This window comes from Malaclemys terrapin, chromosome 2 (genome assembly GCF_027887155.1).
Source record: "Malaclemys terrapin pileata isolate rMalTer1 chromosome 2, rMalTer1.hap1, whole genome shotgun sequence".
Taxonomy (NCBI): Eukaryota; Metazoa; Chordata; order Testudines; family Emydidae; genus Malaclemys; species Malaclemys terrapin.
The window spans coordinates 213,544,449-213,560,742 of NC_071506.1; the positions used below are offsets into that span (position 1 = coordinate 213,544,449).

The following is a 16,294-nucleotide window of genomic DNA, read 5'->3' on the forward strand; positions in this document are numbered from 1 at the left end:
ATGGGGAATTGTCATCAAGTGGGTGTGTTCCAGTGGGGTCCTGCAGGGATTGGTTCTTGGCCCTATGCTATTTTACATTTTTATCAGTGATTTGGAAGAAAACATAATATTGTGTCTGATAAAGTTTGCTGGTGACACAAATTGGGGGAGTGGTAAACAATGAAGGGGACAGGTCACAAAGAATGTAGGCCATACGTACAGAATGGGGGACTCTATCCTGGAAAACAGTGAGTCTTAAAAAGATTTGGGGGGCATGGTGGATCATCAGCTGACCATGAGCTCCCCGTGTAAGTCTGTGATCAAAAGAACTAATATGATCTTAGGATGCATAAACAGGAGAATCTCAAGTAGGAGCAGAGAGGTTATTTTACTTATATGTTTGGCACTGGTGTGACTGTTGCTGCAATACTGTGTCCAGTTCTGGTGCCCACAATTCTAGAAGGATGTTGATAAATTGGAGAAAGTTCAGAGAAGAGCCACGAGAATGATTAAGGAATTAGAAAACCTGCCTTCTAGTGACAGAGTCTATCTATTGAGCTTAACAAAGAGGTTAAGGGGTGACTTGATTTCAGTCTATAAGTACCGACATGGGGGTACAAAAATTTAATAATGGGTGCTTCAATCTAGGAGAGAAAGATATAATGCAATTGAATGGCTGGAAGTTGAAGCTAGACAAATTCAGATTGTAAATAAGATGTAAATCTATAATAGAGTAATGAACCATTGGAACAATTTACCAGTGGTCGTGGTGGATTCTCCACGTTTAAATCAAGACTGGATGTTTTTCTAAAAGATCTGCCCTAGGCATTATTTTGGGGAAGTTCTATGGCCTGTGTTATACAGATCGTCAGACTAAATGATCACAATGCTCCCTTCTGGCCTTCCACGCTGTGAATCTGTAAAAGCTTGTCCCTTCCACCAACAGAAGTTGGTCCAATAAAAGATACTGCCTCACCCACCTTGTCTCACCAATAGTGAAACAGTGTCAGGTATTCCTAAAAGCTTGTTTGACTATGTATGTGGCCATCACCCTGCTCATTGTCTGTGCAGATCTCAGAGGAGTCTGGGGCAGGGAAGATGATGCAGTGGAGTGGTTGATTCCCTCCCACTTAGCCTGATCAAAAAGTTCATTGGAGTTAATGAACAATGGTCTCAATGGGTTTGGGATGAGGCCGACTGGGAGTACAGGGTGAGATTGGATGTGGGGAACCTCCCTGCTGCACAAGTGGGATAAATGGGCCCTGTTTGTTTAACTGTCATTCCAGTGTTCTGTTATTAATCACTGCAGTTTTTTTTTTAACACTTAAATAAATAAAGCGCAGCTCTTACAAAACACTCTTCATCAGTAGATCTCAAAGCACTTTAGAAAGGAGGTCAGCATCATTACCCCCATTTTCCAGCTGTAGAAACCGAGGCACAGGTAGAGCTGGGAATAGAACCCAGATCTTCTGAGTCCAATATCAGTGCTCTATCCACTAGACAGCACTGCCTTCTCACAGAGCCTGGCTAGGCTGGTGAGGGAAAAAGCTGATCTACATTCTTCTAATATTTCCCCTGATTGAAATTACTTCTCTAGTATACCCAAATCAAAAGGTTGAATAGACTTTTTTTTTTTTTTAAAAAGGTGGGAAATTTAGGTAAGATGCCTGTTTCATAGATTCATAGATTCTAGGACTGGAAAGGACCTCGAGAGGTCATCGAGTCCAGTCCCCTGCTCGCATGGCAGGACCAAATACTGTCTAGACCATCCCTGATAGACATTTATCTAACCTACTCTTAAATATCTCCAGAGATGGAGATTCTCATAACCAACTTTATAAGAACACACGTCTCTTTGTTAAGCTAAACAGCTTGAGCTCCTTGAGTCTATCCCTATAAGGCAAGTTTTCTAAAATTCTTATGACTCTTCTCTGAGCCCTCTCCAATTTATCAACACCCATCTTGAATTGTAGACACCAGAACTGGACACAGTATTCCAGCAGTGATCACACCAGTGCCAAACAGAGGATTGCATTAGCACTTTTGGCCACAGCATCACACTGGGAGCTCATGATAATCTACCCCGACCTGCAAATCTTTTTCAGAATCACTGCTTCTCAGAATAGAGTCCCCCGTCCTGTAAGCATGGCCTGCATGCTTTGTTCCCAGATGTATACACTGATATTTAGCCATACTACTACACACGTTGTTTGCTTGTGCCCAGCTTTCTAAGCGATCCAGATTGTTCTGCATCAGTTACCACACAGCAGCTTTCTTAGCGCCACGTGGGTGCTCAGGTAACCCGCCCGGGGACCTGCTGTGGCCAGGGGAGGGATGCCCTTCCCCCAGCCCCAACCTAGCCCGACCCCCAACCTGTCGCGGCCGGTACAGCCGGCCAATGGGAGCTGCGGGCGAGAGCAACACGCTGAGCCTCCTGGGCCCCCCCCCCACCTAGGACCCGAACCTGCTGGCTGCTTCTGGGGTGCAGCACGGTGCCAGACAGGGAGGGAACCTGCCTTAGCCCTGCTGCACTGATGACCAAGAGCCACTCAAGGTAAGCCCACACCCCAACCCCCTACCCCAGTCCTGATCCACACCCCAAACCCGGAGCCCCCTCCTGCACTCCAAACCCCTCATCGCCAGCCTCACCCCAGAGCCCTCACCCCCTCCTGCATCCCAACCCCCTGCCTCAACCCACAGCCCCCTCCTGCATGCCAAATCCCTCAGCCCAATCCTCCCAGCCAGGACCCACCTCCTGCACCCCAAACCCATCATCCCTGGCCCCTGCCCAGATCCCGCACCCCCTCCCACACCTCAACCCACAGCCCTTTCCCACATTCCAAATCCCTCGGTCCCACCCCGTGGCCTGGAGCCCCCTCCTGCACCACATGAATTTTGTTATGTGCACCAATCTGGTCAGATTGGTGCACATAATAAAATTCATTCTATATGGGTGGGAAAAATTAGAGGGAATACAGGTGACCTGTCCTCCTCATTATTTATCCCCTCCCCTCCAATTTTTGCATCATCTGCAATCTTTATCAGTGATGATTTTATATTTTCTTCCAGGTCGTTAATAAAAATGTTAAATAGTGTGGTTACTGTAATACAAAAAATAAGGATAATTAATATTAACTGAGCATTTCCATTGCTCCATTTTCACCTCATCATTCTGCGGGACATAGTTTTGTCTCGTGTGGAAGGCTAGTCCCTTTACTGGAACATTGCCTATTGTATCGCATAGATATGTGAAAAAAAAAAAATGTCCAGCTTGCCTGAAGATGACAGGCAAAAAACTGGAGGGTGATGAATTTTCAGATTAATCAAAATAATGTTTGCACACATCTGTGATGATCATCCAACATACTAAAATATAATCTCTCTCTGATAGCACAGCTCATCACAGGCTCTCAAGACACTTTACAAACATTGATGTGTAAACTGAAAGAGTACAAATGTTCAAAACTGGGTATTTCAGGCACCTAAGTCACCTAAGCTGCAGCTCCTGAGGTGGGGAGGGGAAGGAAGAGAAATCTTACTGAGCACTAGCTGCTGAGCCATGAGCAAAAGAGGCCTACTTGGCTCGACACCTTAGAGCCCTGGGGGTCGGGTTAGCCCCAAAGTGCATGTTAGACTTGTGGGTCCCCTTCCGAAGCCCAGGAAGTGGGGTTAAGAGCCATCAAGAAAGAGCAGGGATGTTGGGCCAGGCAGATTCGATACAATGGAGGTTGCATTTCATTGTGTTAAAGGACACATTATATTAGTAACCAAAATCTATGGTTGTTTGACTCTTTCCAAAAGCAGCATAGGGTAAATCAGTGCCCTTGTTCATGTAATGTACACTCATCACACATAGTTATATTAAAACCAGGCCTCTGTTTCAACCGAAGTTGTGATGCTGCTCCATAGCCAACCTCCCCAGGCAATGTAATATTTCTTGAGTACCCCAAGCAATGTCAGCCATGCGCTGGGGTCTCTCTCCTCCCCACTTCCCCATATTGTATTTGAGAAGAGTTGCACCTGAGTGCGCCCCCCGTCCTCTCCCCCCGACCGATGGCAGCTCCATTCCTAAACACAGATGCTTTCAATTTCTTTCTAGAAGGCTGGCAGGGAAACTGCACTTGCCGCTCTCGCGCCAAAGGCAAGTCTTTGGGAGGAAAATTATATTTTTTGCAACAGGCAGCATCTGGTGCCCAGCTGTTGTGCTGATTGAAATATCAAGTTAACGGTGGAGTGGGGTACTTGGTTCTTCCAAAAGCAGTGTTGCTGGGTTTCTAAATATGTCCTCTAAGTTATACGCCAGTGAAAAAATCAGACAAACTTTATCTGCGTCTCTGCCTTCTCCCTCTCCCTCTTGTGCTTTTCCATATTTAGCACAACAAAAACAACACCACTGAATAGCATGGCCTTTGCATAAAGCTGAGACCCACCTGCACCACTCTTTACAGTGAGATGCTGCTGCAGCTTCCCAGTACAGACGAAACTGCTGGGTTTTTAAAAAAAACAAAAAACAAACAAACAGAGGCTGCCTAGAAACAATTCACATACTGCAGAGACTGTGTTTGACAAAACTTCTGCAACGAAAGGCCCTGCCATACAGCACCTCCCACACTACACAATCCTTCACACCCACAAACACATTCTCCAGAGAAATACAGAGCTCCCTTTGATAAAGAAACTGCCATTCAACTGTGTCAAGGTACAATACCTATTAGGCCCACCTGCTTCCCCTGCAAGTCGTTAGTGTCCCAACAGTAATGCTGATTCCTCCTACTTTTGAAACTCCCACACTTTCCATAGGGATGGGATTACTGACATTGTAACCATGTCTTTGCTGGAGAGAGAAAGAGAAAACTATTTTGGATCTCTAAATTCCACAGGCTCCCCTGGACATCCCAACTATCTTCACCGGCATCCGTCACATCAACCTACCAAGGTCCAAATGAGGGGTACTTCCTCTCTTGTTGGATTGTGTATCCCATATATGAGAAAGCGTGTATTCCTCATGCACCAGAGAAGTCACGCTGGTAGGAAAGGAACTAGTTGTGATGGTGGCAGAAGGTATCAGCGAGAGAGATGGGGGGATGATAATCATGAATGCTGTCAGGTAATCTGCCCGTCAGGTGCCAGGGTGTCAGATCGCATGAGGCAAGAGATGATCTTTTAGAGACACATGAGAAAACCCAGTCACTATGCTACTGCTCTCTGTGAAGGGGGGCCAGGGAGGGCAGTAGGATAGGAGGGGGAGCAGGGGGAGCTACTGCAACTCAGCGAGTGTGGGGGAAGCCAGCTCCAGGCTGGGAAGGGGTATCCACCTAGGTCCTACTGCCAGTCTTAGGGCAGTTCCTCAGTGGCTGGTGTCCAGTGCCCCATGTTCCAGTCCCCTTGGCAGCTGGTGCAGTGTGTGCTGACAACCCCCTGCCCAGCTGCAGGTGACCTGTCCAGTCCCCCTCACTCTATCTCAGCGGCTGGCATATGTGCTTCTGCCCCTCCCTGGGACCAGATGTCTTTGCTGGGACCCATGGTGGCTGGTCATTAGGGTCATTGGGCCAGAAAGGAAAAGCAAGAATGACTCCACAGTTCAGTGGTTAGGGCCTGTGCCTGGGAGGTGGGAGATCCTGGGTCCAGGCCCCCTCCTCCAATGAGTCTTTCATTATTTATCCACAGTGGAACAGCCTCAATAGGAGAGACTGAGGGAGTCCTCTGCAGGCTATGCCATAGCCTAGTGGTTAGAGCATTCTCCTGAGAGGCAGGAGACCCTGCCCTGCTCCAATGCTTTCTCCTCTTTAGGCAGAGCAGGAAATTGAACCTGGGTCTCCCACATCCTAGGCAAATACTCTGTCCATTTACTAGAATTAATAAGGTTGGCACCACCAGCAGCTGCTGCTGCCACCTTTGGCATTTTGTGTGGAGTGAGGCAGGCTCCTAACTCCTTGTCACAGGAGACAATTTAGGTGCCTAAGCCATCTGACTCCAAGAGAGGGGTTCCCCATCTCTTCGGCATCTCCTATTGGCTACCTTAGATGGCTCCCCACCTAGCATGCACTGGTGGATCCCATTCTTAGGCACCTCTGTCCCCCCATGTGTTGGATGGGGACCGTAGGTCCCTAACTCAGGCTTTGTGGATCTCAGAGTGGTGCCAGTTTTCTAGTTGCCTGAAAGGGCTTGCAACAGTCAGTGTCCCAATGTTTAAGTCCCTTTGTGGCTCTGGGCCCAAGTTCTGGGAGTTATATTTCAATTATTAGGACAAAAGCTTAAGGCTTGGCTCTGTCCCTTGTGACTAAAAGGTCACCCCAGATCGGGAACAGTAAAATCTTTATGTCGTGCCATCATGTTGTGGAATTACACTTCCTGGGAAAATGACTGAAATCAGGAAATAAACAAGTTCAAGAAGGTTTTTTTTTTTTTTTGGGAGACAAGCAGTGATTGAGGGGTAGGATGAAAAAAGAAAACCAGGAAGTGGGGTTAAGATCCATCAAGAAAGAGCAGGGATGTTGGGCTAGATAAGCTTTTCCTTTTCCTAACATTTCTTATGTGCTTAGTTTAAAGGTTATAATGGGTCACTCTCTTCTAGCTGACAAGCTGATGATTTTTCTTCCTTATGAAACTACACTCATATCCTCTTTTAAGCAGCTGCCTTGTGATCAGAGCTTCAATGAGGCTTGCTTTCACCACAAGCACCATTCCACTGTACTCAGCAAATATCAACAGGAAAGGACCTCAGGCATCAGCAAAAGGATGAAAGATTCCTGAACAAACAGCTCACACACACACACACATATATATACACACACACACACACACACACACACACACACACAACAGTGAGCTGCTAAATGCAAGAAACAAAGTGTTCAAGAGACAGAGCAAAGATCCTGTATTTCCACTTTTAAATTTCATCATCGTTGTTTACTAAACACAAATTAAAAAGAGCAAGTGGCATCAATAAGTGGCCTGTATTTATAAATGCACAGCACCATACCAGTTAAACTAGGATGGGCTTGTCTTTAAAGATGCAAGCTTGAGGTTAAATTATGGAACCACAAAATGTTTGTCAAGCTCTACTTCCTTGAAATATTTGAATAGTTTGGGGATTTTTTTTTAATGCTTGTAAATAGCTAGACCCATTGCATATTTGCTTTGCAGGTTTCCTCACACACTTGTTTCAGGGGCGAATCCATAAATCCAGAGCCCGGCTAGAGTGGAGGAATGCTCCTCCAACCATGCAGAGCCCATTCCAGCTCAATAGTAGAGAAGTCTTCATGGACAAGAGGCCCCATGAAGCAGCAGATCTGCAGCCTGATCATGTCTCCCTCCCATTCATTCATCTGCGCATTGCTGTGCAGGAATCCTCACATTGTGAAACTCTGCACCTTGCTAGGTTGCTCCCTCTCTGTGTAGCCCCTTGAAATACTACTGCTCTGGTTCTGCTGGACAAGGAGACCCCATAGTTTTGGAAGAAGTGACAAAATTTGCTTCCGAATGCACATTTGCCATGATATCTGTCAAAGTTATCTGCAACACCTCTGTTACTCAGTCCTGCTGTGCAAGTGTCAACGTTCCAAACTGGGCGGTAGCTTTAGGATGGACACAAATGTCCCATAATGCTCTGCCCTATGACGACACCAGCAAATTTTACTTGTACCTTGACCAGGAGCTAAATTCAGAGGGGAGACAAAGCCAAGGCCCCGTGTACGTCATAGCACATTGCATATAAATTCTGTGGCCAGTCTCCTGGTTTCTATACCATACATAGCTTCATACTGGACATTTTGGGGCAGCTTTAGGCATAATCTCAGAAATGGAGATTTAGTTTTAATGAACTACATCTGAAAATGAGTAACAGTATTCCTTGTGATATTTATTTTGATGTTACATTCAGTTTATTTTACTCTGTCTCTACATCTTCAATATTCCACTGTTTGTTATACTTACAATGTGTTACTGGATTATAGAAGTTGTCAGGGGTGCAGTTGAGTTTTTGGCCCCCCTCTAAGGTATGGGAGAAAGATTGGGACTTAGGGATTTACCCCGGGATGTTTCTGCTAAAATGACCAGTCATAAGTCATTAGGTTTCAGAGTTAACACTCCAGGGAGGTAAACGGGGGGGGGAGGGGAAGAGAGGAGGAAGTTTACAAACCTATTGCTTCAGACTGTATTGTATATAGAATCAGCTCAGAAGAAAAAACTATTAAAGAGGCATACAATGCCCAGGGGCTGCTGGATAATTCCTACAACAATTAAAGAGATAAAAATTGTAACAGTCATTCAAGCATATTGAGCCAAAACATTCCTTTAATAATAAAACCTCATCGCACGTACCTCCAACACCATTACAACGAGACGTCATTTCCCACAGGACCAAAGCCATAGAATACACATCCGTTTGCTTGAAGGATTCAATGTTGTCCAAATTCATCCTGGATTCCAGGACTTCAGGGGCCATGTATCTCGCTGTGCCAACCTGTAGCCGGTTATAAAAGGAACAGCTCAAGCATGGAAATTGTAGTTCACGTTTTCCATTCTACTGTAGTTTTGCTTCAACCACAGCTACGTTATTTGATTTTTAGTAAGGAATATGGACCAAGTTCTTTGTTGCTCAGAGAATTTGGCACTATATAGACCACCAATCTTCTTGCATCCCTGGGAATGAGTGAACTAAGGTTAAAAAAAAATCCCATAGTGGCTTTTCATTGTGGGATTTCACCAATGTTTTTTCCTTTTTTGCTCTTTGAATGTTTACAGAGGTAAGCCCGACTATTCAAGAGTTAAAATTTTTTCCATACATCCAGTGCCTTTCTGTGGGTTTCAAATGAATATGAAATATATTACGTTCATTCTCACTGGATGTTATAACGCTAGCTGTTCCCTTTGCTGATGATGGCAAGTTTAAAAAGCAAAGTGTAAAAGATATGCAAATATTTAATGTAGAATCAGGTATGTGAATCAAAAACAGAACCTGAGACTTTGTTTGAAAACCCCGTATCAAAGTTTATACGTGTCTAACAATTTTCTGATTTCTTCAGCATTGGTATAGCTTGGATTGTGACCATGGTATGCAGATGGCAAAATATTGATTATAGCTTTTATCAGAGGGGAGGACTTTGGAAGTAATTCTTAGATATCTCAAGAGTTAGTTGCAAATTACAAATTCTCCGTTGACTAGATACTGTATCTAAAATCTACCCTGAAAAGCCCCAAACACATTAAGACCCTGATCTTGAAAAGACAATCTCCAGTGGGACTACTCACATGCTTAAGCATGGAGGTAAGTATGCAGGATTGGGACCTAAATTAGCTATTTGCAGACTGACATACAGCTATAACTATACAGTTCAGAGGTGGTGACAGTTTTACATGACACAACCAATCATGAAAACTGTGAAGTGGGGCTGCTCACCATTATTTCAAACACTGATTTAATATAAAACTAGAGTGGACAAAGCATGTGACTGTAATATTGGAGGGCATTACCCCACACTGCAGACTTAATTCTCTGTTGCCCTTCAACGTGTGTAGCCATTTATATCACTGCTCTGTGCCATTCTGATTTGGCAGCACTTCACACCCACTTGTCACCGGTGCAAATGACTACACAAGGTTGCATGGCAGTGGAGAATCAGACCCTATAAACTTAACTGTACCACCTAACATGTAGATGAAATAAAAAAATCTTAACTCACATAAAACCAACCACATTTCCTTACTGTTTAACATTTATCCTCCACTCCCTTATCCCACTGTTTACTGTCCTTTGTCTAAATTTCAGTTCTAAGCAATTTGAGTCAGGGACTGTCTTTTTCTGTCTGTGGAGCACCTAGTGCACCGTGAGAGCTACTGGAATACAAATAGTAACAAACTCAATCTGTTTCCAACCTCTTTATGTAATCCTATATGCCAGTAATGTTTGTTAAACACCACAAGGAAGGCATGTTGGCACAGAAAGCAGAAGTGAAGGAAATGGTCATTAACCAATCACTAAAACTCTCCCTTCTTTGAGGTTGCCTGTCTCTGTGACATTCTCTGACTCAGCCCCAGGAGCTGTGGGACTCTGAAGCTGGCAGCTAGTGGGACCCTGGCAGGGTTCCAGCGACAGGTGACAGCAGCGACAGGGACCCCTGCAAGGTTCTAGCGACAGGTGCCAGACTCCTGAGGGGACCCTCCTCGGGGTTCCAGCGACACACGGCAGGGGGATGCCTCTGGCGAGCAGCTGGGGGTATCCCATTTCCAATTTGGGAAATATGCTCACCCTGTAGCTTTCAGCTGCCATGGGCAGAGGGGGAACCCCACAGCTCCAAGCCACCACAGTGGCAGGAGAAACCATGGAGCTGCAGCGGCAAAAGTCATACACAGGCATGGCTTCTGGGAATTTTTGCTTACTGCCCCTGACCTGTCCGTGACTTTAACTAAAAATATCCCATGACAAAATCGTAGCCTTACATATAATGAACGCACCTTTCTTTTGTGAAAACTGCTTTTCTTTTCAATTCTTTCCTATACCGAACTTCTAAGATGGTGCTGACATTAACACCAGAAGAAGGCTCAGAATCAAAAGAGGTTTACTGACCACACTTGTCTCCAAATATTGCCTACAGATAATCGGTGGACGGAAAACTGAATATAAAGACTACAAATGAGAAAGATGGTTTCTACGGTCATTTGTATTATAAATATTCAATAATAGTTAAATGAATGCTATACAGCTGGTGGCTGGTTAGATGAGAATTAAATCTGCCGTAGGTTCACCACTCTTACAATGACTTTGCAAAGTACACTTCGCCTCAAACATTACATCCTAGAACTGGTCAGAAAATGGGAAATATTTTCCACAAGAAGTTTAGAAAGAAACAAAAAACTTTCCCTGAATGGAAAATTTTGGCCAACTCTATCACAAATCTTTAAAAATTGGACTTCCTGGTAGGAAAGGTCTGAGTCTATGGATTAAATTCAGAGGCGATATGTCCAGTGTTGTAGTGTCCTTACATTCACATTACCTTACTTTCACTGAGATTCCATTACACATCACATACACTGACATATAATGAATACACCTTTCTTTTGTGAAAACTGCTTTGCTTTTCAATTCTTTCCTATGCAGAACTTCTAAGGTGGTGCTGACATTAAGGCTGGGTCTACACTACCCGCCTGAATCGGCGGGTAGAAATCGACCTCTCGGGGATCGATTTATCGCGTCCCAACGGGACGCGACAATCGATCCCCGAATCGACGCTCTTACTCCACCAGCGGAGGTGGGAGTAAGCGCCGTCGACGGGAAGCTGCAGAGGTCAATTTTGCCACCGTCCTCACAGCGGGGTAAGTCGGCTGCGATACGTCGAATTCAGCTACGCTATTCACGTAGCTGAATTTGCGTATCTTAAATCAACTCCCCCCTGTACTGTAGATGTAGCCTAACAACAGAGGAAGGCTCAGAATCAAGTGTGGTCAGTAAACCACTTTAATATCCACTTTATTGCGATGTAAGGGAGTCTATGTCAAGGAGCAGGAAGAAGTAGGGTGGATCTACTTTACAGTATCTTATACCTTCTCCTCTTATCTCTTCTCAGTGTGTGAATGACACCAACTCAGAGTTCTTTACACATAGGCAGAGTGGAGGTAAGTAGATCTAAGGGACACAAAGTGTAAGGGGCTCTGAGTCACACCACATTACACATCGCTTCCAAATCTGGCCCTATTGGGTAAATTCTGCTGTCAATTATGCCAGTGTAAAGAGGATATAACATCACTGAAATTCAGTAGACTTGCTCTGGATTTACTCTAGTGTAAAAAGGAGTGGAATTTGATTTTGTGTGTAGATTTTTTTGTTTTGAGATCACTCCTCCCAGCTTTGAATAATAATCCCAGTCCTACTGATGAAAATGCTTAAATTACCATTGATATAAATAGGATCAGGACTGTTATACATTGTCTTTAAGGACCAGATCCTCAGCTGGTGTAAAGAAGACAAACTCCCTTGACTTCTATGGAGCTATGCTGATTGACTCTGAATACTCTCTAGCCAAGAAAGAAAATGGTCCCAGACAAAGTAAATTATAGTGTGAATGAGTACACTTGTCCTTTGCCCAAGCATACAACCTGTGGAGCATAAACTGTTGAAAGATACAATTATATGTAGGACCTACATTAGGACCAAATCTATTTGATACACAGAGTCCATTTACAATAAAGGAAAATTCACGATAACAACGGATATTTACAGAAGCACTTGTATAACCTCACCTTCAAAACACTCTACAAACATTAAGTAATCCTCCACCAACCCATGTGAAGTAAATAAGTATTATCCATGTCACACAGTCTAATAACCATGGAATTATAGCACTTGGGCAATTTCATATTTGCCTGCATTTGGAGAAAGTACCATAATCCTAAAAAGGTTTCTCAACAGTGTTTTAAAGTTATAGCTATCGATTGATCTTTGGGACAGGTTCTGATCTTAATTACACTGGTGTAAATCATAAGTAACTTCACTGAAATGTATGGAGTTTCGCCACATAAAACTATTTTAAGATCAGAATCAGGAATTGTGGCACAAGATTTCAAGAATTTAAAACACACCTTCTTAATATTTTTTGAAGCAGCCCAAACAGTAGCCAAGTAACCCATATGCACTTCAGTGCAAGTTCACATAGGATGATTGTACTGTATATGCATAAGGTACTTGATCATAACAAAACCGCCATATAGCATTACTCACACTGCTTCCTTTATGTCCAGATTTGAGCCAAGCCTCTTTATTTATGAGTGCTGTCATTTATTTCTAATAATTATTTACTAGCTATCATAGCAGTCGTTTTTCCTCCAGTCCCAGGAAGTGACTCAGACTGACACACCAACACACACAATATAAGCTTTTTTTTAACGTTTTAACTCACCTGCCCACTGTTAGCCAGATCGTCCACAGACAGAGTAGGATCGAGCCTCAGGGATAACCCAAAGTCACAGAGGCAGCAGGTTAGATCATTTTTCACTAGGATATTGGAGCTCTTTAGGTCTCTGTGCACAATGGGTGTTTTGGGTCGACCACAAGGCGTGTGGTCACTATGCAGGTGGGCAATCCCTCGAGCCAAAGACCCACCTAGCTTCCATAGGTCCTCCCAGCTGATGATGTGCCGTGTGAGATATTCCTGCAAGTTCCCTCTAGCATGGAAGGCGGTGATCAACCAGTATTGTTTCCCTAGCTCTGTCTTACGCTCCTCTGCTGTCAGGAACTGGAGGATGTTCTCGTGCTTGAGGTTTATATCTGAAAAAATGTCTTTCTCCATCTTCCAGGAGGCATACTCTTCATAGGGGAAGATCTTGACAGCCACGGTTTCAAACTGCTCAGATGTGTTTTGCTTCAGCTTGGCCTTGTACACTTCGGCAAATCGGCCTTTGCCCACGAGGGTGTCTAGCTCGATGGGCAGCAGTTCGGTGTTGTGGTTGATGTTGTTGGCACAGGTGGAGCTGATGTCTGAGCGGTCGTCGTCTATCATAATAGCACAAGCATCACTGCAGTCCTTATGTTTCCTGGGCTTTACATTCTTCTCCCACGCCATGTTGAGCTTCCTTCTCCTATGAATACGGTAGCCATAAAAGATAATGTTCACAGCAATGGTGATCACGAGTAATGGGATGAGACTTTTAAGCATCACTGTAACAGTGTCATCTGTGTCTGGGGGATCTGCTGGAAGAAAAAGAAAATCCTGGTTCAGATTTACATACTAGGAGATAATAGATATGGCACCTGGTAAACTGCAATTTAAACATACTAAAATTAGAAATTTGTTTTGTTTTGTTTTTAAAAAAAGAGGATAGGTGTGAGGAATTTCTCCCCGTTTTTAAATTTAAAATTTCCAAATTCAAAGTTTAGTTGAAATTCCACACTTCAAGAACCACACTTTCAACCAGCTCTAGTTAAAATAAACAATCATTATGGTGTCTGGTGCAAGTTTATGAGGGACCTACCATTTTATTTGTCTACAGAGTACAATGCATAACCTCCTGCACTGTGTAAATAAATAGCAAATTTACTATGTTGCTACACCACAATATTTTTTTTGTAAACAGGGCTCATTTATGAGGGTTCTTTTGTTTTACGAACCACTGTATTTTGGACTGGCACAAAGAAAATATAGTCATTAACAGATCTGTTTTTTAAGAGGTCATTTTTCTTATGCCATCTGTGCTGCTGCTGGTGGCGGCTCTGCCTTCAGAGCTGGGCTCCTGGCCAGCAGCCGCTGCTCTCCAGCTGCCCAGCTCTGAAGGCAGTGCCACTGACAGTAGCAGCACAGATGGCATGGTGTGGTATCGCCATCCTTACTTCTGCGCTGCTGCCTGCAGAGCTGGGCCCTCATCATCAGCCATCACTGTCTGGCTGCCCAGCTCTGAAGGCAGCAGCGCAGAAGTAAGGGTGGCATGCTAAGCTCCCTGTAAGCTGTGCAGCCACGTAGCAAGCTATCAAGAGCCGCGCAGATGAGGAGAGGCGCCCCTCCCCCAGCCTAGCCCAGGCCCGCCGGAGCTGCCGGGGAGAGGTACCCCTCCCCCGGGTTGGTCAAGCCCAGCCCTGCTGGAGCTGCCGTGGCTGGGGAGAGGCGCTTCTCACCCAGCCCCAAGCTGCTGCGGCAAGAGTGGGCTGGGGGGAATTCTCTCTCCCCCTGCCACAGCCCCGGGGCAGCCTGCACTCCAAACCCCTCATTCCAGGCCCCACCCCAGAACCCGAACCCCCCCTGCACTCCAACCCTCTGCTCCAGCCCTGAGACCCCTCCCACAAAAATCAGAGAGAACACTGGATGGTATGGTATTGCCACCGTTACTTCTGTGCTGCTGCTGAGCACCTGACCAACTCTCTCCAACCACCCAGCTCTTAAATCATCACAGAAGTAAAGGTGCCAATACCGCAACCCCGCTAAAATAACCTTGGGGGCCCCCTGCTTGCAACTCCCTCTTGGGTCAGGACACCCAAATTGAAACGCTGGTTTCCCCTGTGAAATCTGTACAGTATAGAATAAAAGCACACAAAAGACCAGATTTCATGGCCCATGACATATTTTTCATGGCCAGGAATTTGGTAGGGCCCTAGCTATTGGTAGTGACTACATGGAATGGGTTTTTCAGCCAGGCTTCCTCTTGCATAAGCACAAAATTACACATGCATGAACACCCACTTGCGGATGCACATTCAGGTATTTGTTGCTGCATAGTGAGAGTTTATGAATTTCTGGGCACACACATGGAGGTTGGGATTGAAAATATATTTCTAAATGTCATTACCATCTGCTGGTTGTACAGCAGCCTACATGGAATGAGTGGTGGGGGACTCAGTCCAAATTCCTCAGCTGATCTAGCCCACATCACAATAACTACCACCACACAATTGATTAGCTTTTTAGCAGTCTCAGCAGATGTGACAAGACTGAGCTACTCAAATAGTTGATTTTTTAAATTTAAATTGGATTTCTATTTTATTTAAATTATAATATGTTGTTCTTTTTAAAATTAAACCTGTTTACAATGCAATCTGAATTTAATACAAAGTATGTTCAGGCCTAAACATCTTATAATTTAGTTTGTAAATGTGAAACATGTTCTGATTAGAGAAGTTTGTGTTTCCAAAACATTTAAGGTTTTGTTTATTAAAAATAAATTGTATATATTGCTTTGTATGGGTGTTTAAATTCCAGTTACCATTCTCATGCAGCTTGACAAAAATCTAGAGGAAAAAAGTTAATTATCTAGTAAATAAGCAATATATTATTCACTATTTTCTAACATACTAAAATGTACAATAAGAATCAAAATATTAAGCTATACAATTGTTTAAATATATATATAGTGTACCCTCTTAGGCAGCAAAAAGATATTCCAAATCTAGTATAAAGGCTCCATTTAGTTGTAAATCAGCATGTTTTAATGGTTATATCAACCAGTGAGACTGCATTTTCCTTTAGAAAATAAATTAAGTACAAATGGAAAATTTGGGCTTTCCACTTGGTGATTTAAATAGTCTTGATTTAAATCAATCCACCTTGTCCTCTGCCCCCTAGAACTGAGCAGTCTGGTAAGAAAGGAAACTTGAACAATCAAGCCACCTGTTATGAATATACGAAAACCACGTCAGTCTCACACCTTTCACAAGCACGCAAAGCACTGTTGAAAAGACTTTAGGGAAGCAAGGCAGCCTTCGTTTTGTTGCATGCCATTGGATTTCTATGCCTGTTTTGGTGCACAGAAATATCTTCTCTTATCTCATTTCTTTCTTTGATAGAGCTCATATGAACAATGTTATCTCACTCACTGATTACAAGAGGCCCTGGGA

General features: G+C 44.0%; 1 protein-coding gene across 3 annotated transcripts in view; it reads right to left on the reverse strand.

The window, feature by feature from the left end:
* TGFBR2 (transforming growth factor beta receptor 2) overlaps positions 1-16,294 on the reverse strand; it is a 78,674-nt gene that overhangs the window by 8,600 nt on the left and 53,780 nt on the right. For 2 of the 3 annotated variants that reach the window (XM_054019866.1, XM_054019868.1), the window contains 2 exons: positions 12,873-13,663; positions 8,302-8,443 (listed from right to left, as the gene is read on the reverse strand). In XM_054019866.1, the coding sequence (XP_053875841.1) occupies positions 8,302-8,443; positions 12,873-13,663 (933 nt within the window). The remainder of the gene's footprint in view (positions 1-8,301; positions 8,444-12,872; positions 13,664-16,294) is intronic. The other variant, XM_054019867.1, reaches the window with a different exon arrangement.